Raw genomic sequence first — 27,716 nt, 5'->3', positions numbered from 1 at the left:
TGACTGATTAACATAGAAGTACAAAAGCCAGACACCTGTGGTTCAAAGGGACAGATCATGGTACAGTTTACAATCCAGAGCTTGGGATCAGGCTGAAGAGGAACTCCAACCGAGACCATATCCTTACTTATTCCCTGCCCTGGCCCCCTCCTGCTTCCTCCTCTCCCCTTCGCTGAAGATCCTTTCCTCAGTAAATCATATGCACCCAAATTCCTGTTTTTGTTTCTAGAAACCCATTCTAAGACAAGGATGAACCAGAAAACCTGTGTGTGTGTGGGGGTGGGGGGGTGGTGGTTTGAGATGATGCCTGGTGTCAAGGACAGCACAAGCCCAGTCAGGGGAAGAAGACTATCCTACATGCTGTTATATAGACTGTAAGTCCATTCAGAATGGGCTTAACACCTGAGCAGATGAGATGCTTAAGGATGACCCAATGGGATGTGGGAAGGATATCTTGCCATATTTTATATAATTTTGTTTATGCCATATTTTATATAATTTTGTTTGTAAATTAGCACACATATATTGAATGTAAATCTGTTTTACTAGTGGTAGTAAACAATCAGAAGATGTTTTACAGCAATAATAATACATCTTCTAGCAGTTATAATAGCAGGATTCTAAACCAGAACTCACAGGTTTTTTTATATCTCAAATGTGAGTATGTGTATACACACAGAAATATTGTCGAGTCTGTGTCTTCAAGTCAATGTTATATTCTGGCAGTGAGCGTTCTGACTCACCTTTCCCGTTCTGCTTTATTCTTGATAGATTTATCTTGGCTGATGGCTTTGCTATTTTCCATAGAAATCTTAGCCTGGTGTGCTCGCATTTCCTTGCTTTCCCTATGTATTAAAAATAAACAAACAGGTGGTGATCATTTTGTAATGTATAGAAATATTGAATCACTATGTTGTGTACTAACATAGGAACTAACATAGTGTTGTAGATCAATTATACTTCAAAAAACAAAAAACGAAAAACAAACCTAACCAAACTCCTAGAAAAAGAGACCAGATTTCTGGTTACCAGAGGCAGGGGTGGGAGGAGAGGAATTGGAGGAAGGTGGTTAAAAGGTACCAACTTCCAGTTATAAGATTAATAAGTCTTAGGGATATAACGTACAACATGATAAATATAATGAACACTGCTGTACGTTATATATGAAAGTTGTTAAGAGAGTAAACCCTAAGAGTTCTCATCACAAGGAAAACATATTTTTTCTTTTTCTTTTCTTTTATATCTATATGAGATGATGAATGTCCACTAAACTTTCTGTGGTAATCGTTTCATGACGTACGTAAAACCAAAGCACTATGCTGTACACCTGAAACCATACAGTGCTGTATGTCAATTACAACTCAGTAAAACTGGAAAGAAGAAAAATACATTAGGCGAGTGGAGAGCTAGTGTTTAGTGGGTATAGAGCTTCAGCTGGGGAAGATGAAAAAGTTCTGGAGATGGATGGTGGTGACGGTTGCACAACAGTGTGAATATACTTCATGCCACACATTTTAAAAATGGTTAAATGGTAAATTTCATGTTATGGATATTTAACTCTAAGTAAAAAAAAATGAAAACGTAAACAGAAAACACATGTAACAACGGGACTAGGTTCACTTTTTATTTCATTATTGGGCCCATCAAGTTGTTTTGTACTCTGTGGAAAGGAGGGCAGGAGCCCCGATCCACGAGGATGCTTCTCCTGGGGGCAGTGGGTCACTGTGAAGTAACAGTGGTGGACTGGGAAGAAGTGACATTATGTGTGTCTAAGCTAACCCTAACCACACAATGATCTTATTCAGCTGCCCAGGGTAGGACACTGTCATTAACATGCCATAAGAATTCTGAAGAATAAAAGCTACAAATCCTAAGTTATATACAAATATCTCAGGCAATCATGTTTACCAACCTATATACAATTTTAAAAAAGTAAAGAGTGAATACAGCATGAGAGTAATCAAAGAATGCACAGGGACAACCACTTATGGTCATTAAAATATAAGGATTTTTTAGCTTTGCCCCACGTTTTTTGGGATCAGATGGCTTGGAAGAGAAAGGATGTTCTAACACTCACAAGTGACCATCCTGTTTTCTGACAGCCCAGGGGAAGGAAGGGGATGAAATGGTTTCAAATAAGCATAGGAGATAGGGGGGAAAAAGGATGTTTACAGGTGACTGATCACTGTGTGTGTGAATGCGTGTGTGTACCACAAAAACTCATATCTTTAGATTATTGATGAGTAAATTAAAAGCATACAATTTAGAATACTAAAATGAATATTATTAACAAAGAATCTTCCCTGGAACCTGTGGCGATCTCCTTGAAGCACTGCCTGGAAATGAGGGACCAAGGAGTGAGGTTGTTTAAGTAGTGTTTGTACTTCAGGGAAAGGGATGGACAAAGCTGAAACAGAGAGTTCTTCAGTCAGAGACCTTAGGGCCACAGAGGCTGGAATATGTATAGAAACTCCGGGGCCCAAGAAAATGGCTCTCAAAATTTTTCATAACTTGTTATTAAATTGACCATCTCTTCTTTCATTCAACAAGCACTTATCAATAACCAAATAATGCTGCTGAATGTTAAGAAGGCAAGATTTTTTAACCGAGAGCGACAGCTGTGATGGTGACAAAGAAACACAACCATAGGATGCTTGAGAAAAAGCTTCGACGCTGCTGTTTTTTTGAAAAATACCCCTGCCATCGATCTATTTTTTAAGGTAAGTTAGTAATAAGGTTATGGTTCCTTCAAATGACTTCCTAAGTCATGCAAGAATTCATTTACTTTTTTTTTTTTAGACAATGCCTGCTGTTGTGGGCTAATTTTTTCCCTTTATTCAACTTCAAAAAAAATTAGAATAGAGTACTTTATTCTTTGAAGTATCTTTGAATAAGGGTGGACACCTAAAATCTGGTATTGTAGCAATGGTCAAAGGGAGGATAATGAACAGACCTTTCTGTGTACTAAATCAAGAGCATTTCTAAGGGAAAAAAGACAACTTTTAATCCTATACAAATAAGTAGAATTCTTGAAAATGGACAGGGTCTGGAACCTTAGCCCACAGGAAACTCAGCGTAGTATACCTCATTTAGCTGATTCATGTGAGAATCAGAAACTATGGCAAAAATACTTCATGTTCTTATGGCCGTATATCACTCCAAAATAAAGTTGGAAATCTGAGAATGTGCCTAGATAATTCATGCAGTTAGATTTTAAAAGGTTTTTTTGATTTGTTTGTAAAATGTTTCTGTTTTCTACTTTTTTGTGTGTATCATCAGACCATAACTGTGGCATACAGTTGGCACTAAGGAAGATGCAGGCGAGCTGCAACAAAGCTGTGATAAAAAGACATAACTGACCTAAACACTCTTCTAACCTGGGAAAAAGTCCAGCTCATCATCTGCAGTATGCAATTTGCTGAAATGGGGTGAGACCAAAATAAACAGATACTTTTTGCTGTTTCTTGATCATGCCTGCTTTTCTAGAATTCATAGAAGTCTAGACAATGGAAAGAAGGGTCTTTCCTCAGGTACCTCTGAGTGATTAGAACCAATCCCTCTAGGAGCTCAACTGCTTGGCCTTTATCTCCTTCTATGTCTTCTCTTCTAAGAGGCTCCAGATCGTTTTTCAAAGGCCACCTCCAGCTCTATCATTCTGTGAAGCATCTGGGACCACTTGGAGGCAGTAGAGCCTGTGACACTTTTTAGTATGTATCATATGCTATTTGTAACGTGACTTAATTTGTCATGGGAGTGTGAGATCTTGCCAACGCTTGGAAGCCCTTTGATGGCAGAGGCCATTTCTTATAGTTCCTCTTGCTCATGTCAACTGTACAATAGGATATATGTAAAAGTTCTATGTTGTATGTCAAGTTGATTTTCCTTACTACCTTGACAGGTGCACACACACCCACACACACACACACACTACACAAAACTAGTCTTTTTTAAAAATTGGGAGTTTCTTCTGGAGCTAACTCTCCCACCTGTCATGGGACAGTTTCAACTGCTGGGTCTGCTGCTCGTGGGCGTTGATCAGGAGCTTTTTGAGCAGCTCGCACTGCTGGCTGAGGTGCAGGTCCCGGATCTCCTGCTCCTCCACACTGTGGGTGTTAATCATGTCTGACCACTCTTTTGTGTGCTGCGCCACGATCTCCTTGACCTGCGTGGGGAAAGGGGGTGGTGCCACCTGGAATTCTCACAGGTCAGGTAGGAACTGAAAGCACAATATTAGCCATGCATTTCAGATCCCTCCCACCAATTTACTTGGTCAATCAGTAGACACCCATATAACCTGCAAAAATATGTACTAATCAGTGGGAATCAAGAAGTCATTGCTTATTAAAATAGAGTAATCACTTTGGCTCTAAATACTTAATCATGACCCGTTATTTCAACTGCCTAACTCGCCCACACTCTGGTTTGTCTGGGCTTTGGGCTCCTTTGCCAATTCTATCAGAATTCTCTTCATCACCTCATATTTTTCCAGTTTCACTTCCACAAGGCCACAGATCTGAATAGAGAGCTGTGTGCTCTCTTATTCCTGGATCATGACTTATTGTGTCATTTTAACAGACACTGGGGTAGAAAGTCGTCCCCTGCAAAGAGTATCCATGCTCTTCACACTGTGGTTTTACAGCTCATCAATAGCTAGAGTCTCTTTCTCCACCTCCTTGAATCTGGTTGACCTGTGACTTGCTTTAGCCACAAGACAGTAGCAAATGTGATGCAAGCAGAAGCTTGGAAAGTACTTATCCTTTTTCTATGCCTGGAACCCTGAGGCTAACCTGTGGTAAAGCCTGTGCTAGTCTGCTGGAGGATGAGAGGTCATGTAGGAAAAAACAACCAGTAGTCAGCTACCCACCAGAGAGCTGAGTGAGGCCATCAATCCCAGCTGACTTTTGACACACACATAAGCCCAGCCAAAATCAGTAGAACTGTCCAGTGGAGTATAGTCCAAATTCTAACCTACCGAACTGTGAGCTAATACATGGTAGTTGTCTCACACCACTAAATTTCGGCATGGTGTTTCATGCAGCAAAAGCAAATTGATACAGTGGCCAACGTTTCTGCTTTCCTATTTATGCAAAGCATTTAAAAATCATGGCATGTTGCATAGTTGTTAATTCTCAAATATTCCAGTTAAGAAGAGAGAAAGAGAGAGTGGGGAACAACTCTCAAAGATACACAGCTTACTGTCTCTACAGACTGCATGGCAGAGTGGACACAAAATACACAGCACCAAAGAGAACTTCGGCTTAGATGCCTGGCTGGCCCAGGTGTGTGGCAGGGTCGCTGGTTGGATGACAGAGCTGCATGTAGATATACGGAGGCTGGCTGGTTTGACCAAATGCTATAGTTGGAAACTTTCTTTCACAGTTTCTTTTCTTTCATAATTATTATAATTATTTATGTTCTTGATGGCAACTTGGTGCTCAGTTCTCCAAAATGTCCATAATCTTAATTAATGTCCCCTAAACTATTTCTTGTGTCTTTGGGGGAATCCAAGTAATTAGCTCATCTCCTAGAATCTCAGCTCTGGATTTTTTCCCATCCCAAACTTCCACAGCAAAGTTAGGACGGAATAAGTATCAAAGAGCTACTGAACCCTCAAGGTGGGTGGTTTTCTGTCCTATGAGCAATGTTACTTCTATAGGGAATCATATTCTGTATTTTATACACTATTTCCTTTTAGTCCATTTATTGTTTCCCTTGATGCCTCTGAGGCAGACAACATAGATATTGTGAGCATATGTTTACAAATTAAGGAAAAGGTATTCCATGAAATGGCTCTTCTCCAAGCCAGTGAGCCCAGACCAGCCCCAGGCTACTGTTATTTCTGATTTAAACTGGGTGCAGCTTCTAAAAAATTACAGAGTATCTTCTGCAGTTGCTGCTGTAAAAATAGGCATTTTCTTACCTTAGATTTGTGATCTGATGTCAGCGTCTGAATTTTAATTTCTGTTTCTTTCTTCATTTCGAGACAATTACTTCCCCTGAAAATGGAAAACCACAAATGCATGCCAGGCATTAGATATCTTTCCTCTCCCAGGAACCTTTGCTCCAAAGCCTCCCAATGAAGACAATTTGTTCATCAAACATGAGACGCCATGGCTCACTGGGCAACCTTGGTTCTTCCAGTAATAGATGCACACCTTACAAAATATCTGTATCGTGATTACTCAATTCAACCACTACACAAAGAGACATTTCAGACCTAACAATTATTTCATTGTTAAAGGTTTGTTGTCAGAGTTTCCATTTTGGTTCCTGCTTTTCTTCAAGCTATTTTTTATTTATTCAATAATACACTATTTAGGATGAGAACTGAAAAATAGGACCTCAGCCTTGAAGCGAGTTTTCAATTCTTCCACTTTGGTTGTAAAGCCAGATTTTTGTCTTTGACACATGCCAGCAAGGGAGAAAAATAGCATTTCTTGGCAGTGCAGGGTAATTTTTGCTTCTTACTCTATTGTGAGTAGGAAATATATACTAGGCAATTGCCCAGCAACTATTACTGCTTATTTCAGTGATTAATTTTTCCTTTTGGAATATCCATATCATTGTTGAAACCAGAATAGGCCCTGAGCTTCTGTCTTCAGCGTATATGCTCTGATTTATTATGGCCTAAGTCAGAGTGCTTCATCATATTATTAATAGAGAGTGTCTCTGAGAGGCACATTCTAAACATCCAACTTATCACTTCTCCATGGCTGGCACTGAGTGTGTTTCCCTCCTACTCTGTTATTCAGTGAACTTGCAGCATCACAGAAACATTCCCCTAGCTTAATTCTATCAATAGATAAAATCTTTCAAGGTAAATGCAGTGATAGGTTTTATTCAACAGTTTCATCTGTTGGCATAAGCTAAGGATTCTTGTAATATTAAACATCAAAATTGCATTTTTTTTCCTTGAGTGTATCAACCTTATTATTTATTACCTGGCAATGCAAAATGATTTCTGGAATTTTTCCAACTGTAATTTGTCCTTCCTTCTCCCCCTCGACCCCCATTCACCTTAAAGGTACCATGAAAGACACAGTTATTATTTCATTAACCAACAGCCTGCAGAACTTGAATAAAGCTCCTCTTTTCCACTTCAGTCACTCCCTTCAGCTGAGTGAGTCGCTTATTTTCCAGGAATCATTGTTAATGATGAAAACACAGTTAAGACTAAGTTCTTCCTTTGCCTAAACAGGCAGTTGAACTGTGGGAAAAGACAAAACATAAAAAGGCAAAGAACCTCCAGAAGGACATAAACAGCATTTACCCCTTCTTCTTCATTGCCTTCTCTAGGATTTTCTCATGAGTTGACTTCTCCTTGTCATACTGCGCCACAATTTTGTCAACTTGTGTGCAATGTAGCTTCTGCATGGTACTGTGCTCCTGAACGAGAAGAATTTGTAATGACGAGTTAGACTTGTAGTGTAGCTGATAAACTTTATCCCATGTTGGGCTGGCATAATTTTCACCAGCTCTTTCAGAGTCTTGGTTTGAAAATCAAGGAGTAACTGAGTCTGGGATCTGGAAAGACTTCCAATCTCCCACCCAACCCAAGAGTTTCTTGTATTCCCATAAGGTCTCTCCAACAAGGGGGTTTCCAGCCTCAGTCTATTGAACATGCCCACCTCAAAAGGCAGCCATGCCACTGCTGAGCAACACCAATCATCCCAAAGTTCTTTCTTCTGCACATAGATGTCTCCATAGAACTTCCACCCATCCATCTTTGTTCTGCTGAGTCATCTAATTAGTCCACTGCCCCTTCCACAACCTAGTCCCAAAAACCCAAGTTCAGCTGCCATATTTATTCTCTTTTACATGTTAAATATAACTATTCATTATGTGGCATGGCTTCTAAACACCGGGCACTTTTTGGAAGGTCTTGAATACCATCATTACACAATGAGAACCTCCACTGTGGTTGTCAACATCAACTCATTTTGAATCCCCATCAATTGATATTTTTGCCAGCTTCCTAATCTCGATGCACTCACAAGGATGACAGAATGTTCAGGAACCCTGGTCTTCAGCTTTACAGATAGTTAAAATATTTCTCCATCTGCTTCCTTCAATCACTGAAAATGGGGCTGCAATGCTTTGAAAATAAGTATTTCTTTATAAACATTATTTTTCCTGATAATTTGGCCACAGCCAGGGACTTAACTGAAATCAGATTTCTTTAGCTGCTCAGCCCCTAATCATAGAGGAAAACAGTTCAATCAGTAATATCCACTCTAAGATGATGCTTAATGTTATATCCTAGTCTTACTCTTGAGAAACTTAGAGAAATGAGATGATACTAAAGTCTGGAATGGATAGACTTTGTTCAGGGTATATAACTACCCTCATGGTCATGTTTCCTTTTGCTTATTTTTTTAAGTGAGTAACAAAAGTGAGTGACTTATTTTTTAAAAATTAATTTTCTTCCTAAGGTAGGCTCACCTTTAACCTAATTCATGAATATCTTAAAAGATTTCATAAAATATAAATGGGGGAGGGATTTTGAAATTTCCCAAGATTTTCTTAATTTCCCAGTGCTGTTAGCAGGTTAACACAGGACTTGATCTACAGTTCATTTATATATAAATTCTTCAGAAACACATCTGTGCACATGGTCTCAGCATTCCTGTCCAGTGAATAAATGCCTCTGGGAGAAGGCATGGAGGAAGGTGGTGCCAGGCAGGAAGGTTCTTGGAATAGGACCTGATAACAGGGACAATGAGTGCTCCAAGGTGATGTTACCTTGCTCTGGATTTGGGGTTAGGGAATTATATGTAACAATGTCCTGCTTATTTGTGGTAACCTGGAACACCTCATAAATCCAGTCCTGTTACCAATATCTGTGCCCTTTTTTGTTATAAACTAGGGGTTCTTCATTGGGTTAAGGACGTGGACAGTCTCAGGTCTTAGGACAAGCTACTTACCCTCTCAGTCTGTCCATCTTTATAATTGGGAGAGTGATACCTTCTTCAATCTTTATAATTGGGAGATTGTTGCCTACTTCATAGGGTTGTTAGGATTAAATACAAGAGAAATCATATTTCAAATGCCTATTATACCTTATTTAAAATACAATGACATACAAACCTACTTATATTATTCAGTACTCATGAAAACATGCAGAGAGTAACCTGGGAGAAGGGAGAACAGCCTGAGAAGTTAAATCAATAAACTTTTCCTCCAAGCTTAACCTACTGCCGCAGGAATGGATTGACACATTGATGTATCCTTATTTAAATGGATTTAGCTACTCTTGCATTGTTATGGGGGAAAAAACCCACTAAATCACCCTACTACTAGCCTTCCTTCTAAGATTTAGTAATCATCATGCCTGTCTGGCACACGTATTAATTTTCCTGGACAAATAAGGGGCTCTATGCAAGTCTAGAATAAAACATTTCAGAGGTGCCACATTCCTATGTCTTTTGCAAATATCATTGAAAGGAGGGTGGAGAAGATTGTTTCTTTAAATATTCTAGTGCAGCACAAGAAAAAGAAAAAAAAAAGAGGCTCTGAGGATTGGAAGTAAGCTGACATAGACTATTGCTTAAGGAAGTATTCTGGTGAACCTTAATTAACCCAATTAGATATGAGGAATGAGGGTGTTTGTACCATAAAGGCATAAAGTTCATGATGGCTTCAAGTATACAAGATATGTTCTACAAGAGCAGGGAAAACCTCTTTTTTTTCACCACTACATGGCCCAATGCTTGGTACAAAGTAGATTCAATAAATATTTGTTGCATGAATTAAAAAAAATTAGCATGGGAAAACAGTAAGAGGACTTGGATTCCAGTCCCAGCTCATCATAGTGGCCTTGTGCAACATACATAAATCTTTCCAGGCTTCAATTTCTTTATTAGAAAACTGAACAGGACCTTGTTTGCCCAACCTAATTCATGGTTATGAGCTGCAAGTTACGTAATGTATATAGAATTTAAAAAATTAGAAGCATATTGAATTAAAATGATTACAATGAATACACATAACAAGAAAGTTCACCTTGAAGAATTATCTCTTGTGTTTCTCTCTGTGCTCAAAACTATTCCTGCGTGGTAGGTAGCAGGTATTGAAGTTTTGGGATAATCTGGTTCCCAGACACCACTTCCCCTTTCACAAAGGAATGGGGACCTAATTACTGATCATCACGTGATGGGCGTGGCAGTGTGCTCAAGCCTCAGCTTCCTGTTGTACAAACTAGAGGAGCCAGGAAATGATCTCTAAGCCTATTTATACTAAAAAAAAAAAAAAAAAAAAAAAAAAAAAATCTATCATTGATTTTATTCTTTTGGTCCTTAACTGAGTCATGAGACCCTATGGAAGAGGTAAGTCCTTTTTCATTCTTTCAGGTCAAGAGAACCAAAATTAAATATATTGACTTAAAAGTCTATCTTAATTGGGACATTTTGGGGAAATAAATGTATGGCTTTTAGCAGGATTTGTATATGTTTCTATCAAAGTTAAGAGTACCTGCTGTATATATGTATATATATAATTGATTCACTTTGCTGTACACCTGAAGCTAACACAACATTGTAAATCAACTATACTCCAATAAAAAAAGAGAACTGTCCACCACCATCAACTGCTAAAGGAAAAAAAAAATCAATAGTAACCTCAAAAACTACAGTATATCTATTTGCTCAGTGGAAAAAAAAAATCAATAGTAACCTCAAAAACTACAGTATATCTATTTGCTCAGTGGAAAAAAAAAAAGTTAAGAGTAAATTCAGCTTCTTCTGGGAAAAACTTCTGCTGCAATTCATTCTTGTGGCTGATGTGACTCTGGGCATAAATTCTCACCCCACAGATGATGCTGAAACATCTGAGTAAATCGCGTTTGCTCAGCACGCACCTCTGAGATTACCAGTAAGCTGCCTTTGTGGGTGGTTGCTATGTCTCTGCCCATTTCTACTTCATGACAGAGTTGTAGGTCTGTTACTGACTTCTTACCACGAATTACATTTGATGAGTTTAACAGTAGTCTTGGTGTTTGTTATCAGCAAAACTGCTTGCATAGCAAAAATCATATTTTCCATTAGCAGCTTTACTGAAATGCCAAATTTTAGTCAGATTCTCAGGCATTTTATTTGACTTATCTAGCAGTGATGCTGCAAACTGGTGGTCCAAGGGATGCATCCAGTTTTTTTTGTTTGTTTGTTTGTTTTTTTTTTTTGCCTACACGGTGTTTCAGAAAAAGACTGAATTATTGGCCAATATTAAAAGAAGAGGAAATTCATGTAAGATTTCAGGTTCTGTGATTCTGCTTTAGAGAATGAAGCTGGCCCACAGACTCTCAAGGCACCAATGGTGGGAACTGAGTCTGACTTGCCCTTTGGACAAGAATGCTCCCTGTTTTCTACATGGGGCCAACTTCCTTCATTTACTTCTTTTACCTCATTTGAGTTGGAATTCTTCTGCTGATGTGTTATCGGGGATATTTACTTAACTTTGGGTTTAAATTTTTTGCTCTAAGGATTGGACCACATCTGACAATTGAAAAGCATGCTTGTCTCTTAATGAAAGCAACCCTAGCTCTGGACGCAGATGAGCCCTGTGCTAGTGTAGGATCACGGTTGCTTAGTTCTGCTCTTTCTGTGTCTCATCTAATGGACACTTGAAAAATAGTCCACTAGTTTCCATTTCAAATTGAGAAAGTGAGAGACAAGTAGCAGTTTGACTGTCAACCGCATTCAGAGGATCAAAAGCAATTGACCATTGCCATTTTCTGAAAACTAGCCATGTTAGCTAGCATCTCGATCCCATTTGGGGCTCAAATGGTCATTACCTATCTTTTCTTCCCACTGTCCTAACAGCAGATCTCACAACTATTTCTTTAGGTCTCTTTCATATATGGTAGATCCTCATTGTCACAACACTATTCCTTCGCCATCCTGCAGCTAACCTTTAAGTTTGGAAATAAGCTCTCTTATGGACCATACATTTCTTAAAGCCACTAGGTTAAGTAAACCACATTTTCTGCTTCCCTTTCTGAGAAGTGGCATGATTTACTCAGGCTGGTATGTAATAGCTGAGAGTGCCCTACAGTCACTGAACATGGACTAAGTACTGGTCTCTGCTCTTGGCTACCATGTGCCATGGTTGACCCATGGGTGCTGTGATTGGAAGGTACAGCATAGGCCACCTTCCCTCCTCTGTAGGTTATTTTATAACCCAGAGCTTTGAGGTAGCAAACCTTAGCCCCATCTTAGGTAGCACCATAACTGTTAGAAAGGGTTATATAAATGTTGTTTCACAGAAAGGCTGGGGTAGTTAATCCTTACTATTGCTTGACAACAGGGCAAAACCCATTTTTCAGGGAGGCCTGCTCTGCATCTTGCAGGCCTTTAGTGGGGTTTTCACTGAGGGACAGTAAAGAGTGCTAAATAATATTCGTAAAGAAACAGTTTTCAAAATTTAGTGTGCATAGGAGAGGAGCTTATTTAAAATGTATTTCCTAGACTTCTCCTTGGAGATGATAACAAAGTCTCCAGTGGGCACAAGAATATGCAGTTTTATGAAGCCTCCAGTTCTTGGCCCAAGGATCATATGTTGAAAAAGCAGTCCTAAAGGATGCCAAGATATCTGTGCCCTGTAGACTCATGACTGCTCTTAAAAACCTTTTACTAAGACCATCAAGATGTGTGGAAATAAAAACTAATGTGGGAAAACTCAGAGGCAGCCCAATATAGTGATGAAGAGCTTGAGTTCTGGAGTCAGATAGAATTTGGTCCAAAGCTTGGCTCCACCATTTAAAAGCTGGGTGATTTATTCAAGCTGTGTTTCTTTGAAGTGTAAATTATCTCATCTGGCAAATGGTTGGTAGACTGTTTGCAAAAAGGGCCACAATGGTTTCTCTTTCTGTATCCAATCCCCTTTGCAATCTGACTTTGTGGTTCCTTCTGCCAAGAAATAGTGTCCTCATCCCTTGAACCTGGGACAGCCTCGTGACCTGCTGTAGCCAAGAGAAGGAGGTGGAAGTGATGCTGTGCCAGTTCTGAGCTTGGTCTCTTGGGACCCCTACCATGTGAACAAGCCTGGACTACTGCTGAAGATGAGAGACCACAGAAAGCAGAGGACTTCCAAAGTCTGCCAGCCCCCCACATCTGCCCACCACCTGACAAACTGGTAGTGACAGCAGATGTACAAGTGAACCCAGATGAGACCAGGAACATCATCCAGCTGAGCTACAAAATTGTGGGCTAAATAAACAGTGGCTGTTTTTAGTCACTACATTTGGGGATAGTTTGTTACTCAGCAAAAGCTAACTGCTACAAGTTAATATAATTATAATACTCCTTTACATAATTGTTATAAGAATACCAAATAATAAATGCTTATGTATATATTAGCTAGTTTTACCTTTTGAAAAGTATTGACAGATAGAAAAACAAGTGTCAGGATAAATAAGATCAAATGGGATCAGGCACTAAGTGGGTCCAGTGGTAATAGATTCACCACATCCTCTCACCTCCTTCACCAGTGTTTCTTTTTTTCAGTTTTAAAGACAAGTGCATTAGTTGAGTAGACCTCAGTATATATTGGGCAAGTAAATATTCCAATATATGCTTAATCTTAAAAGTTGGCTCAGATGAGACAGTGGAAAGAATTAGGGAAGTACTATAGACTGAAAAATTACAGAAACTTTATAGAGAGAAAGGTCTAACTGTTTGAAAATAATTATTTGCAAAGCCTTTGGACAGTTCAAATAGATGAAAAGCACTTTAATTATAACCAGCATAATGAGTTATATTGCTCTAGGCACTTCTCTGAATTTCATTTTATTCATGTCTAAAATGTGGATAGTACCATTTGGGTTTCAGGGATATTGTGAGAATTTAAGAATGTATATACAATGTGTAACACAAAAGTGGCACTAAATAAATGTCAGCCTTATTAGTAGTAGTAGTTCTATATAAAAAGATTATGGAATTCAGAGTTCGTAAATTATACTGCCAAAGCAGGCTGAATAGAAAAGTGGGCCCCCTGTGTATTTAATGTGGGAGAAGGAATTCATCATAAGCTTATAATCATACATTTGTGACTTGAACTTCTGAAGTACATGAGGATATGGAAAACAAGCCATGAAATGTATTTGCCTGCTAAGAAATGCTTTCAAAAAGCATCTGAAAAGCAACAGGAAAGCACTGTATATTTTACTGTGCAATTTGGCTCTGTTACTTGACCGAAGGCATTTTGAAGGCTTCCTCCAAAAAATGTACACTAAAGCTGTTACGAAAGTCCACACAAATTTAGATGGTAGGATTCAGAGAGATTTAAAATCTCCTTTTAAGTTTTGGCTCTATTAGAATGTGGGGCTCCAAGAAGCTTGAAGTTGTTTCTGCAAATGAAGGCAACTTGGATTCTATTCAGCCATATAGGATTTATTTGTTACTAAATATTAATATTTCCTCACCAATAAGTGTGAAGAAAATGGAAGGAATAAAGGTCAGTGGCATCAGAGGTGGAGGGGAAGAGTTATCAAAGCTACCTCTAAATTCTCTCATGGAAAAATAATTTTTCAGTTGCTATTGACTGAATATTTGTATCCTCCCCACTCTGAATTCATACATGGAAGCCCTAATCCCCAGTGTGTTTGAAGGGGGTGCCTTTGGGAGGTGGTGAGGTCATGAGGGTGGAGCTTTCATGAATGGGATTAGTGCCCTTATAAGAAGATACAGGAGAGAGATAAAAGTTCTCCACACCATGTAAGGAGCAGTAAGAAGGAGGCTGTCTGTAAACCAGGAAGGGGGCCCTCATCAGACACTGAATCTGGTGCACCCTGACCCTGGACTTCCAGCCTCCAGTACTATGAGAAAGAAATTGTTGTTTAAGCCACCTGGTCTATGGTAATCTGTCATAGCAGCCCAAACTGACTAAGACACCATCTTTGCCACTTTTCCAATTAAGCAGATAGGCCTGTTAATAGAACTGAGACAGTCTGAACTCGAAGGTTTAGATAGGGAACCAACAGACAATTCTGCTTAGTGTTATATAGGTCAAGTTCTAAAGAACCAAGGAGCAACCTTCCTCAGCAGCTGTCCAGGTAACCAGTATATTGACACTGTCCAAACTAGATGGAGATTTACATATTGTCCCATGTGCTGTCACTGCCTTTGATGCAACGGGGGAACTTGTTTACTTACTGAAGCATCCAATATCCTTCACAGAATAATGCAATAAGAGTATGGGTTCCAGACTCAAGACAATTTGGGTTCAAATATTGGCTCTGCTACCCTCTAATGCTGGGGCATTAGTTACATGGCTTCACCTCCCTGATCTTAACTTCCACATGTGCACAATGGGGACTTAGAATTTATCTTATAGGGTAGAGAGTATAATATGAGGTAATAAATATAAAGTGCTGAGCACAGCATCTGGAAAATACTTCACATACAAAACTCCTAGATGGTATATTATTCTTATTATTATCAGACATGGTATATTTCCTGGTCATGCCTCAAGGAAATATTAAATGAGACTCAGGCCAAAATGTTTAAATTTCCAATCAGTCCAAAGGCCATTGAGATGCCTACCTCAATAACAGAGATCCAACTTAAACAGAAGGAAAATCTGGTGGATGACGCCTTGCCATATGGCTACCAATGCCATTCCTAATAACCAAAGTCATTGAAAGTGAATTTGAATTTCCTTTTCTCTCCCTTTTCTGTTCCCTTTCCATATTCCAGCTTGTTGCCAATGACCAAGAAAATGGAAATCCTTACTTGAGCTCTGTCTCCATACTTATAAACATCTGTGGTGAGTTTCCCACGTGGGCAATGAAAGGAATTCCATTGAATAGAATTGCAATTCGAGCAGTCTTTGAAGTGACCTCTATATCAGCAAGTCCATGAAGCCAATAATACAGGGACTATTACTAGGCCAAGATTAGGCCAAATTTCTCAAAGGAGCACAAACCATTAAAGAGATGACAGAGTTCCAGGCTGCACTCTTTGCATCTTCGTATTTGAAGTGACTCAGAGGTTCATCACTCAAGTCCAGCTCTGCAGGCTGTGCCTTGGTTTGAGGCTGGGGTCAGGGTATAAAGAAGTGGGATGGCAACATGAGCTTAAAAGAATTCAGAAGTCCTTTCAAGTTAAGAAATTAAAATTTCTCTTGCTCTCCTTACCCGTAATGGAAGAAGACATATTTACCCTTCCAGCAGCAGCAGCTGTTGTGATACATCTTAGGAAGGAAAAAGATATCACCTTTGTCTCTTTTCCCTGTGAGGGGAGACTTGAAAGCAGGATGGTGTCTGGGTGCTGTGAAGTTTTTCAACCTACATGAGAATTCCTGCTATTCTCTTAAATTTGTAGCTAACTTAGAATTTCTCATGATCACTGTTCAAAGACCTCTTCTTATGGGTGAGTAGGAACAACAACTATATTCCATAAGTAGGCCAGCAAGCAGAGTTTACATAATGGGGGAAAGGTGAGACGAGCTCTTTCTCTAGGTGGCTTGGGTGAGAAGTTTGGAGCTGGCCAGCATCTCCCCTGACACACTGTGTATGGCAAACTATTTGCCAGTGACTAAGGGAATTTCGGTACCCAGAGACTAAGACTATGCGCTGGTTTTCAATAGTCAGGTGACAGCCCACTCGTTTAGATAAAGTCAAATTATGAAACAATTTTGAAATGGGTGAAGCTTTGTTATGCTTTTGAAATAAATGTTAGAAACACAGATCACAAATCAGTGACAACCAATCCCAAATGGATTCTATTTTTAAATTTCATTTCTAACCAGTTAAAATGAAGGTCCTTCTGCCCAGTTGGCTGGTATCAGTTTCTAAGTAGTGTTTTTGGCTGTGAGGTTTCATCAGAGAGCTAAAAGGAAAAAACACACAAACAAGCAAACAAAACTACACACACATATTGCTTGCCCACACAAAACACTGTACCTTTGCATGTTTCTTCTTTAAAGAATTGAGCTCCTTCTGTTGTTTCTTTAAATGCTTCAAGTAAGCCTGTGGGGGTGGGGGAAAGAAAAACAGGATCCCAAATAAGTTTGTGTAGTACTACCACAATGATTATAGTTGGTGAGAAACAAAAATAAGTCAGTTTCACCAACAGGCAGAACACAAGAGTGCTGGCAAAATGACGGAGTAATTTTACCTTCATCTGCTTTAAATCTTCTATCCTCACTTGAGGGATCAGTTCAATACCTGAAATAAAAAGTCACTGTGTATATTAAAAATGAGAGAGAATAAGTGATCATATCAAATTCACAGTTTTGAAATCGCATCTAAAGATGCTGACGCAGCTTTCCATGTAACATTATGGATATAAACATCTTAGTTTCCTATTACAGAGCAATTAATTAGACACTTACCCAAAACGTTTATTGTCTTAGGTCAGGTTCCTTATTATCAGAGCCTGAAAAGGGGATTTGTGTACACACGATTTATCAAGGGAAGGCTCTCAGGAGAAACCCCTGAGAGGGTGGGAGAGAAGCAGGATAGGGCAGAGGAAGAAGCTTGAGTGTCTTTCTAGCTGAAATCCAGCCTCGGTCTGATCCTACAGGAAATTCTTTAGCATAAACGGCCCTCTGGTGTTGTTCTAGCTTGAGGTAAGGAGACTGGGCTTTTGTAACCCCGTATCACTCAGCTAAGGGTGTCAGAGGTTTTACAGAACCTTCCTTTTTGAGGCAAGAGAACGCCCATGGTCTGAGGGCAACTCTAGGGAGAAAAGTGCAGCTGTGATTTGCAGTCAGCCAGTACTCCTAGACACCAAGTGTTGAGGCACCAACCCCATAGAGGAGATCAGACCAGGCACAGCAGCATCTATTACAGTTACCTTTATCTTTGTATTTGAAGGCTCATCCTATCAGTCCACTAACTACCAGCTCTATTCCCAGCTTAACCATCATCAAAGAACAAAACATTTTTTCAGCCCCTTTCTTTAATTGAATTTAATTTTAGCATTTAAGTGATATGCTACTGAGCCCAAGAATGCCTTTAACAGACAGAAAATAATGAAAATAATGAAATCAAACCATCTTAGAACAGGATGCTGTCATGAGGACCTAGAGTAATGTACTAAGTCATCCTGTTACTGGAGTGATGCTAAGCCAGGTGTTGTCATGGCAACCACATTTATAGGCGAATCCCCAAACATGTTCTGTTTGACTGCAGATTTTCATCTTAGGCAAACAAGACGAATGTGCACTCTGTACTATAATTGATTTCCGTTAGAATCCCAAAGGCTAGGTATGAAATATTCAAGAAAGATAGGTGTCAAGTTCTAGGCTCTTGTTTTTCAGCTCAACTCATTTTAAGAAGATGTGCACATCCAGTGTGAGCGTGGTAAGGACAGAAAAAAGGAGAGTCATGGCGGAGAGAAATCAGTCTTCTGATCTATAACATTTTGTGATAAGGGTGTCAAGGGATCATGGGGCTACTCTCTAATCTCTTAGGTCTGACATCACAAGCTAATTCCCTGCTTTACTGCAGGGCAGAGGAGTCTATCCTGGCATCGCTAAGAGCTCCCTATCTTTGGGTCTCTTTTCTCTCTTCTATAAAATGAACACACAGAATTGGGGGGCATGCAAGGTCCTCTGGAGATCTAACAAATACTAAGAGTTTGACCTAGTCTGATGAGACTCTTTTTTGGTGTTTGTTCAATGAAATCTTGATTAAAGGACCCTGTGAAAACATAAACATTTTGCCTTTTTTGGAGAAAGACACATTGTAAAAATGTTAGTTCCTATGAATGATTTAGTTAGGAAAAAAACACACTCTACAGAACAGGAACTGGTACATGCCTAGTTCCATCTATATGTCCAAAGCAGCTTGTCTAATAGGACTTCCAACAAGAGTGGATATGTTCCATCTGTGAGCTGTCCAGTGGATGGCCACGAGTTACATGTGGCTCTTGAGTACCTGAAATGTGGCCAGTGCACCTGAGGAACTCAAGTTTTGATTTTTAAGCCTAAAAAGCCACATGTGGCCAGTGGTTTCTATATTGGATAGTGTAGGTCTCCAGGCCTCTGGTGTGAAAGTAGGGATGAATTTGTACATTTTGGGCCCCAAAGATTTTGAGTAGTTGAAGGTTCAGTATATAATTTTTTTTGTTTTTATCAACGCAGCTCATTAAAAATGACTTGTTTTCTCTCAAACTGTAATTTGGAGATCAACTAGTTGAGTTTCCTTAATTCTTTATCCTTAAAATTAAAGAGAAAATCAAGCAGCATTGGTGCAGTTATTGCAATTTGGCTGTGTGTCTAAGAGAAATCATGTAGAACTTCAGGACTCCTCTCCTTCACAGATGTTCACAGCAAATTCTGTCGGGCTCCACCCTGACGGCTTCCTTTCCACCCTGAAACATCTCTTCTTGGCTCAGACAGGACACCTCTCTTCCCTCTTTATGCAGCAGGATCGTTTCCTTTCTCTTGATTCAGCTCTTCCTCAGAGCCTGTTTCACAATATACTTCTCTCTTGCATTTTCCTTCTCTTTCTCTTCACTGGTTCCTACCAACATGCCACTGTTCTCCACAACAACCATTTTATATCTTAAATCATCAATTTTTCTAACCTGGTTTCCATTCTCATCACCCAGGCATCCCTGATTCCACGGTAATTATGCAGTCTTAACTTCTCTGGACTGTCTACAATACCTTTCAAAACTCATTCTTCTTATAACATAGATCTCTCTCTGTTTTTCTTTGTTTTCATTCCTGCTATCTTTCTAAGCATTCTCACATTCACTCTATCTCTCTCTTTCTCTCCCTTCTCCCTCCTCTTTACCTACCACAGCTCTGCTGTTGCATGTTTCCACCCAGATGTACCACCAATAGCTTGAACTTGATGATGTCCAGGACCAGAATCATCTTACTCAAAGCTTTTCTTCCTCTTGAGTTCTCTACTTCGCTCAATGGCACCATCTCTCTCTGTGACCTGACCTTGAAGTTGCTGAGTTACCTCCTAAGTCCCATATCCAAGCCACCAACTGATTTCCATCCTTCCTTTCCCTCTGAGTACTTCCAGCCTAATTCAGGCCCTCCTCGCCATTAGTATGGCTCATTCGTTCACCAGCCATTTACTTCCTAAGAGAAGAGACTTTAGATCTTTACTAGGCATCATTCCAGGGACACATTGAATGACAGAGGGGTGGCCTTGTCGGCAATAACCGCTTTCGCTGGTTGTTATCACGTCATATAAATATAATGTGAATAAATATATAATATAAATATAAGGTGATAAGTGTTATAGTAGAGGCACAAATACCCTAATTCTTCACTTGCCCTTAGCATCTATTCCTTCCTTTTAAAGAATATTTCTGCCAAGACTGTATTAATCTTCTTAAAAAAATCCTCTGATGTCATTTCCCATTCTCAGGTGGTCCCAGATCCTTTCCAGACCAGGACTGGCCCTGCGCCCTTTCCTACCCCTGGCTGCTTCCTATGTGGCCTCCTCCTGGGCTCCTCCACCTTCTCCTCCTGTTCACGTCAGACCTTCGTTTCAAGGCCCAGCTCAGTTAGGATGTCATCCTTAAGTCTCCTCTGAGCGCCAGCTGGAAGGGGCCCTTTCCCTCTTGTTTCTGAGAGGTCACCGCTCATGAACACTGCCTGGCCGAGGGGTGGAAACCTGTCCCATCTTACCCCCAGGGACATGTGAGGTCCCTGAAGGTGCGAAGGCATTTCTCGTAGAAACGAGTACTGCCACTTAGAGGAGGCTCCCAAGTCTCTTGAACAAAAGGTCAAAATGAAAGTGTGTAGACCCTCTTCCTCAGGGCGTCTGCCGAGGGGACTAGGGAAAGGGAGAGCTTTCTTCCAGTGGCTCCTTCCTGTGTAACCTCATTTGGAACCAGGAGTGAAACAGTTCAAAACACAAACATGGTCCCTTCTAGAACTAGGATCACTTCTGTCCTCTGAAAGCTAGTCACACTGCTTTTGCAGGCCACTTAACTCACTATAATTACTAATGTCTTTATGTGCTGGTAGGCATGACACAAGAACTTTAACTAAACAAAAACTCTCCCATTTTCCACTCTCTATCTCTGTCTGGGTGGCTGATGTTAAGAACGACCAGTGCTGGACAGAACGCCCAAATCCTGTATCATTACCTTGTTCCGTGTTCTTTCCAGGGAGAAACAGACATAAGTTGCAAAGTACAACAGGGGCTACTTTTGTGCCATCTCATTCTCTAATTTGTTTCACAAAGCTCAGTGCACACTTAGTTTCCTGCTAAATTACAATGCTGCTTTGGTTAAGGAAAGCCTGTCATTTCTTACCTTAAACTGCAGCACTGTATGTATTTAAGTACAGAGACAACTTGATCTTACACCAAAGATGCTGAATTCACATATAAAGGGGAGATATATATACTGAGTAGAAAACCATTAGGAAAAGCAGAAATTCTTCTTAAAGAAGAGCGAATTTAGTAAATGATTCAGGCCATGGAGAATATTTAAATATTTAATTATCATATGGGATGGGGACCATCCAATCAGAATGGAGGCCTGGACAATAAGAATGGAAATTCCCTTTATATCAGTACAATTGCTCCCCCTACACACCAGCACACGGGACACATAATTCTTTGCAATGCCACCTCTAATGATCTTTCGTTTCATTCATAGGTAACCACACAGAACTGGCCTTCAGATGCCCGTCTGATAATTTTACAAATAAATAGTCACGGATGCTAAATATCTACAGATGGGGGGAAATTATCAATAAAGGAATCCAGGAATGTCAGAACAATCATGATTCCGTTGGTTCATAAGCTCACTGCCCATCCCTATGGTAGTATCTGGAGGAGAGAGGGGATGAGTTCGCTAAGTTCACTCTGTGAATGTTTTTTCCATAAAGGACACCGAATGTAAGCATTTCTAGGTCTATGAATATTGTACGCAGTATGACTACAGTGCAGGGGATCTAGCAGATGAAACACTGACTTCCTGTTAACCACTCAGGGAAATTAAGCTGTTTGTTCAACCCACAAGAAAACCTGCTGCTTTTGAGATTTATGGAACCATGAAAATTGGCAAAATTAACAATTCTAAATACCTGCATCAAAGATTCTAAAATTGCCAGAAGGGACAAGGAGCCCAGACAACTCTCCTTTACCTTTCTTGGCCTCCAGGCCAGCTCCCAGGGCAGCCGTGGTGGTGGGCCTGAGCTCTGAGCTGCTCTGAGGGGTCACACTTGCTTTCGCCGTGTTGGCTTTCCCTTTCTTGTCATTCTTCGACGTGTCACTGGGTACGTCGGCAATGTCACTCTGGAACAGAAATGTTTATACTGACCCAAATGAATGCCACCTCGAGATCAAATGTCTTGCACATTCTTCCTTTTACTGAATCCAGTCTGTACCATCAACGTCTCCCCTTCTGCATCCTAGCCTCTACTCCTTAAATAAATCTTTGCTTGGCTGGAGTAAACACATGGTTTCCTCAGGCTTGAGCCAAATGATGAAGCCAAGGAAAGCAGATATAGCTCCTTTACAAGCAGGGTATACACTCTTTTTGTCCAGCTACTGGAGAGATTTCCGTTTCCATTCTAAACTGAGGATTAATGGGAGCTTTAAAAACAAAGAAGCAAACACCACAACTGTGCACTGAAATTGAAGGTTGGATGCAAGACTAGTAAAAAATAAATGATAGTAAATGCCAGTTTCATTAATACACTGAATAAGGTTAGCTGGTATTTCAGTGTCTCACAAAAGCATCCTATATTCTAAATGTTCCTAAAAGCATCATGGATGTTTTCCATTTCATTTCTAATGGGGCCAGGATCCCCGGATGTGAGTGAAGCCACAGTGAGGAAGTGGGTCACATTTTATTAAATATGCTACGCCCTCATAGACCTTTGAAACTCTTTTGTTGAATTGATAAGTTCAGTTTCAAAAACCACTTCTGAACTTGTTCTATTAATTTATTACTTTGTCTTGCTCTTGTAATCATTGTTAGACAACCAAACTTCCCCAACTCGGCTGTCTTTAATTGACCATTGTTACTTACGGTTTCAATGCCCATAGCTCTCATTTGGTCTGCTCTCTTTTCCGTAATGGAAAGAAATTTCTTTGGATCTGATAAAGCATCCACAATATCTGGGGGGAAAAAAAATATCACTGAGCTGTGAATTCTCTGTTTTACTGAAAACATCTACGAAAATTCAGCTAACAAACTGTTTATAATCTCCAACCCCTGTGATGCCTTCTGTTAAGTACCTTCTCCTAGGACATAAGACAAGGTTAGAAAAGCACAGCTAGTTGCTGAAAACCACAAATAAGAAAAGGCTAGAATAAAAGGCCAGATGATTTTCTCTTAGTTTCCCTTTATTTTTTTTTTCCCAAATAAAGAAGATGGGGAGGCAGGTCAAGCTAAGTGAATTGCCTTGGGGTCTCTTTACTTGTGTGACTTTGAACAAGTTGATCAATATTTCCAGCCTCAGTTTCTTCATAGAAAATTAGAACTGATAGCACCCACCCTGCAGAGGCACTATGAGCATTCAATGAAAAAGTACCTGGAGCACAGTAGACGCCACCAGCACTAGCCTTATTTTTAGATACAGAAGGAAAACGCACATTTAAAGCCAATTTTGGTACCATGTAGATAAAGTGAGTGCAAATTATAGCTGAGAAAACACTGGAGAAATATTTCAAGATTTCATCTTTTAGGGAATTCCCTGGCAGTCCAGTGGTTAGGACTTGGTGCTTTCACTGCGGTGGCCCAGGTTCAATCCCTGGTCGGGGAACTAAGATCCCATGAGCCTCCCAGTGTGGCCAAAAAAAAAAAAAAAGAAAATCGTCTTTTACATAACATCAATTGAAGAGTTCCAAGTACTTTCAAATGGAATTTCATACAATTTTGTAAAATTTATCAAAATTACAGAAGGAATCATTATTCTCATACCCTTAAAGCAGGACATAATTTACAACTTTTAAACATTGTATGTTTTTAAGTTTACCCCTAGCAGAATCACCTTCCTAATTACATTCATATGATTTTTGAATTTTTTCTTAATTTTTTTCTCTTTTATAATAGAAAATAATATATGCACATGATAAACATTCAAATGTATAAAATGAAAAGTAAACATCTCCTCTTCTGCCCATCCCAGACAAAATTCAACACCCATTTATGATAAAAACTCTCCAGAAAGTGGGCATAGAGGGAACCTACCTCAACATAATAAAGGCCACATACGACAAACCCACAGCAAACATCATTCTCAATGGTGAAAAACTGAAAGCATTTCCTCTAAGATCAGGAACAAGACAAGGATGTCCACTCTCACCACTATTATTCAACATAGTTTTGGAAGTCCTAGCCATGGCAATCAGAGAAGAAAAATAAATAAAAGGAATACAAATTGGAAAAGAAGTAAAACTGTCACTGTTTGCAAATGACATGATACTATACACAGAGAATCCTAAAGATACCACCAGAAAACTACTAGAGCTAATCAATGAATTTGGTAAAGTTGCAGGATACAAAATTAATGCACAGAAATCTCTTGCATTCCTATACACTAATGATGAAAAATCTGAAAGAGAAATTAAGGAAACACTCCCATTTACCATTGCAACAAAAATAATAAAATACCTAGGAATAAACCTACCTAGGCAGACAAAAGACCTGTATGCAGAAAAGTATAAGACACTGATGAAAGAAATTAAAGATGAGACAAACAGATGGAGAGAAACACCATGTTTTTGGATTGGAAGAATCAATATTGTGAAAATGACTATACTACCCAAAGCAATCTATAGATTCAATGCAATCCCTATCAAATTACCAATGGCAGTTTTTACAGACTAGAACAAAAAATCTTAAAATTTGTATGGAGACACAAAAGACCCCGAATAGCCAAAGCAGTCTTGAGGGAAAAAAACGGAGCTGGAGGAATCAGACTCCCTGACTTCAGACTATACTACAAAGCTACAGTAATCAAGACAATATGGTACTGGCACAAAAACAGAAATATGGATCAATGGAAAAGGATAGAAAGCCCAGAGATAAACCCACGCACCTATGGTCAACTAATCTATGACAAAGGAGGCAAGGATATACAATGGAGAAAAGACAGTCTCTTCAATAAGTGGTACTGGGAAAACTGGACAGCTACATGTAGAAGAATGAAATTAGAACACTCCCTAAAACCATACACAAAAATAAACTCAAAATGGATTTGAGACCTAAATGTAAGACCCGACACTATAAAACTCTTAGAGGAAAACATAGGAAGAACACTCTTTGACATAAATCACAGCAAGGTCTTTTTTGGTCCACCTCCTAGAGTAATGGAAATAAAAACAAAAATAAAAAAATGGGACCTAATGAAACTTAAAAGCTTTTGCACAGCAAAGGAAACCATAAACAAGACAAAAAGACAACCCCCAGAATGGGAGAAAATATTTGCAAATGAATCAATGGACAAAGGATTAATCTCCAAAATATATAAATAGCTCATGCAGCTCAATATTAAAAAAACAAACAACCCAATCCAAAAATGGGCAGAAGACCTAAAGAGACATTTCTCCAAAGAAGACATACAGATGGCCAAGAAGCACATGAAAAGCTGATCAACATCACTAATTATTAGAGAAATGCAAATCAAAACTACAATGAGGTATCACCTCACACCGGTTAGAATGGGCATCATTAGAAAATCTACAAACAACAAATGCTGGAGAGGATGTGGAGAAAAGGCAACCCTCTTGCACTGTTGGTGGGAATGTAAATTGATACAGCCACTATGGAGAACAGTATGGATGTTCTTTAAAAAACTAAAAATAGAATTACCTTATGACCCAGCAATCCCACTACTGGGCATATACCCAGAGAAAACCATAATTCAAAAAGACACATGCACCCCAATGTTCATTGCAGCACCATTTACAATAGCCAGGTCATGGAAGCAACCTAAATGTCCATCAACAGACGACTGGATAAAGAAGATGTGGTACATATATACAATGGAATATTACTAAGCCATAAAAAGGAACGAAATTGGGTCATTTGTAGAGACGTGGATGAATCTAGAGACTGTCATACAGAGTGAAGTAAGTCAGAAAGAGAAAAGGAAATATCATATATTAACGCATATATGTGGAACCTAGAAAAATTGTACAGATGAACCGGCTTGCAGGGCAGAAATTGATACACAGATGTAGAGGACAAATGTAAGGACACCAGGGGGAGAAAGCGGCAGGGGGTGGTGGTGGTGGTGTGATGAACAGGGAGATTGTGATTGACATATATACACTAATATGTATAGAATGGATAACTAATAAGAACCTGCTGTATAAAAAATAAATAAAATAAAATTTTAAAAAAGTAACATGATCATCTCAATAGATGCAGAAAAAACATTTCACAAAATTCAACATCCATTTATGATTATAAACCTTCAACAAACTGGGTATAGAGGGAACATACCTCAACATAATAAAGACCTTATATGACAAGCACACAGCCAGCATCATACTCAATAGTGAAAAGCTGAAAACATTTCCTCTCAGATCAGGAACAAGACAAGGATGCCCACTCTTGCCATTTTTATTCAAAACAATATGGGAAGTCCTAGCCACAGCAATCAGACAGGAAAAAGAAATAAAAGGAATCAAAATTGCAAAGGAAGAAGTAAAATTGTCACTGTTTTCAGATGACATGATACTATACATAGAACATTCTAAAGATGCCACCAAAAAACACCAGAACTAATTAATGAATTCAGTAACGTTGCAGGATACAAAATTAATATACATAAATCTGTTGTTTTTCTGTACACTAACAACAAACTATCAGAAAGAGAAAGCAGGAAAACAATCTATTTACAATCACATCCAAAAAAGAAAAAAACCTAGAAATAAACCTAACTAAGTAGGTAAAAGACCTATACTTGGAAAAGTAAAGACACTGATGAAAGAAATTGAAGATGACACAAACAGATGGAAAGATATACTGTGTTCATGGATTGGAAGAATTAATATTGATAAAATTGACCATACTACCCAAGGCAATCTACAGATACAATGTAATTCTTATAAAAATACCAATGACATTCTTCACAGAATTAGAACAAATAATTCTAAAATTCATATGGAGACACAAAAGACCCTGAATAGTCAAAACAATCTTGAAGAACAAAGCTGGAGGTATCACACTCCCTGATTTCAAACTATACTAAAAGCTACAGTAATCAAAATAGTATGGTACTGACACCAAAACAGATACATAGATCAATGGAACAGAATAGAGAGCCTAGAAATGAGCCTGCACTTATATGGGCAATTAACCTGTGACAAAAGAGGCAAGAATATACAATGGGGAAAAGACAGACTTCAATAAATGGTATTGGGAAAACTGGACAGCTACATACAGAAGAATGAAACTAGATTACTGTCTCACATTATGCACAAAAATAAATTCAAAATGGATTAAAGACTTAAATGTAAGACCTGAAACCAAAAAACTTCTAGAAGAAAACATAGGCAGTAAGCTCTTTGACATCAGTCTTAATAATATTTTTTTGGATATGACTCCTCACATAAGGGAAACAAAAGCAGAAATAAACAAATGGGAGTACATCAAACTAAAGACTTTTGCACGGTGAAGGAAACCATCAACAAAACAAAAATACTATCTACTGAGTGGGAGAAGATATTTGCAAAAGATAAATCTGACAAGGGATTAATATCCAAAATATACAAAGAATTCATACAACTCAACATCAAAAAAACAAACAACCTGATTTTAAAAAAAAAAAGGGCAAAG

At 39.1% G+C, this 27,716-nt stretch overlaps 1 protein-coding gene across 12 annotated transcripts in view; it reads right to left on the bottom strand.

Annotated features, from left to right (window-relative positions):
* The window catches only part of PLCB4 (phospholipase C beta 4), a 415,724-nt gene that overhangs the window by 11,857 nt on the left and 376,151 nt on the right, over window positions 1-27,716 (bottom strand). For 9 of the 12 annotated variants that reach the window (XM_059896967.1, XM_059896965.1, XM_059896971.1 and 6 more), the window contains 9 exons: window positions 22,956-23,044; window positions 22,066-22,216; window positions 17,112-17,161; window positions 16,898-16,963; window positions 15,919-16,029; window positions 7,271-7,386; window positions 5,921-5,996; window positions 3,987-4,162; window positions 744-845 (listed from right to left, as the gene is read on the bottom strand). In XM_059896967.1, the coding sequence (XP_059752950.1) occupies window positions 744-845; window positions 3,987-4,162; window positions 5,921-5,996; window positions 7,271-7,386; window positions 15,919-16,029; window positions 16,898-16,963; window positions 17,112-17,161; window positions 22,066-22,216; window positions 22,956-23,044 (937 nt within the window). The remainder of the gene's footprint in view (window positions 1-743; window positions 846-3,986; window positions 4,163-5,920; window positions 5,997-7,270; window positions 7,387-15,918; window positions 16,030-16,897; window positions 16,964-17,111; window positions 17,162-22,065; window positions 22,217-22,955; window positions 23,045-27,716) is intronic. The other 3 variants (XM_059896972.1, XM_059896973.1, XM_059896975.1) reach the window with 1 other exon arrangement.

Source organism: Balaenoptera ricei, chromosome 15, assembly GCF_028023285.1.
Source record: "Balaenoptera ricei isolate mBalRic1 chromosome 15, mBalRic1.hap2, whole genome shotgun sequence".
Lineage (NCBI taxonomy): Eukaryota > Metazoa > Chordata > Mammalia > Artiodactyla > Balaenopteridae > Balaenoptera > Balaenoptera ricei.
The sequence above is the reverse complement of the archived record's forward strand: the minus strand, read 5'-3'. Positions and strand labels throughout refer to the sequence as shown.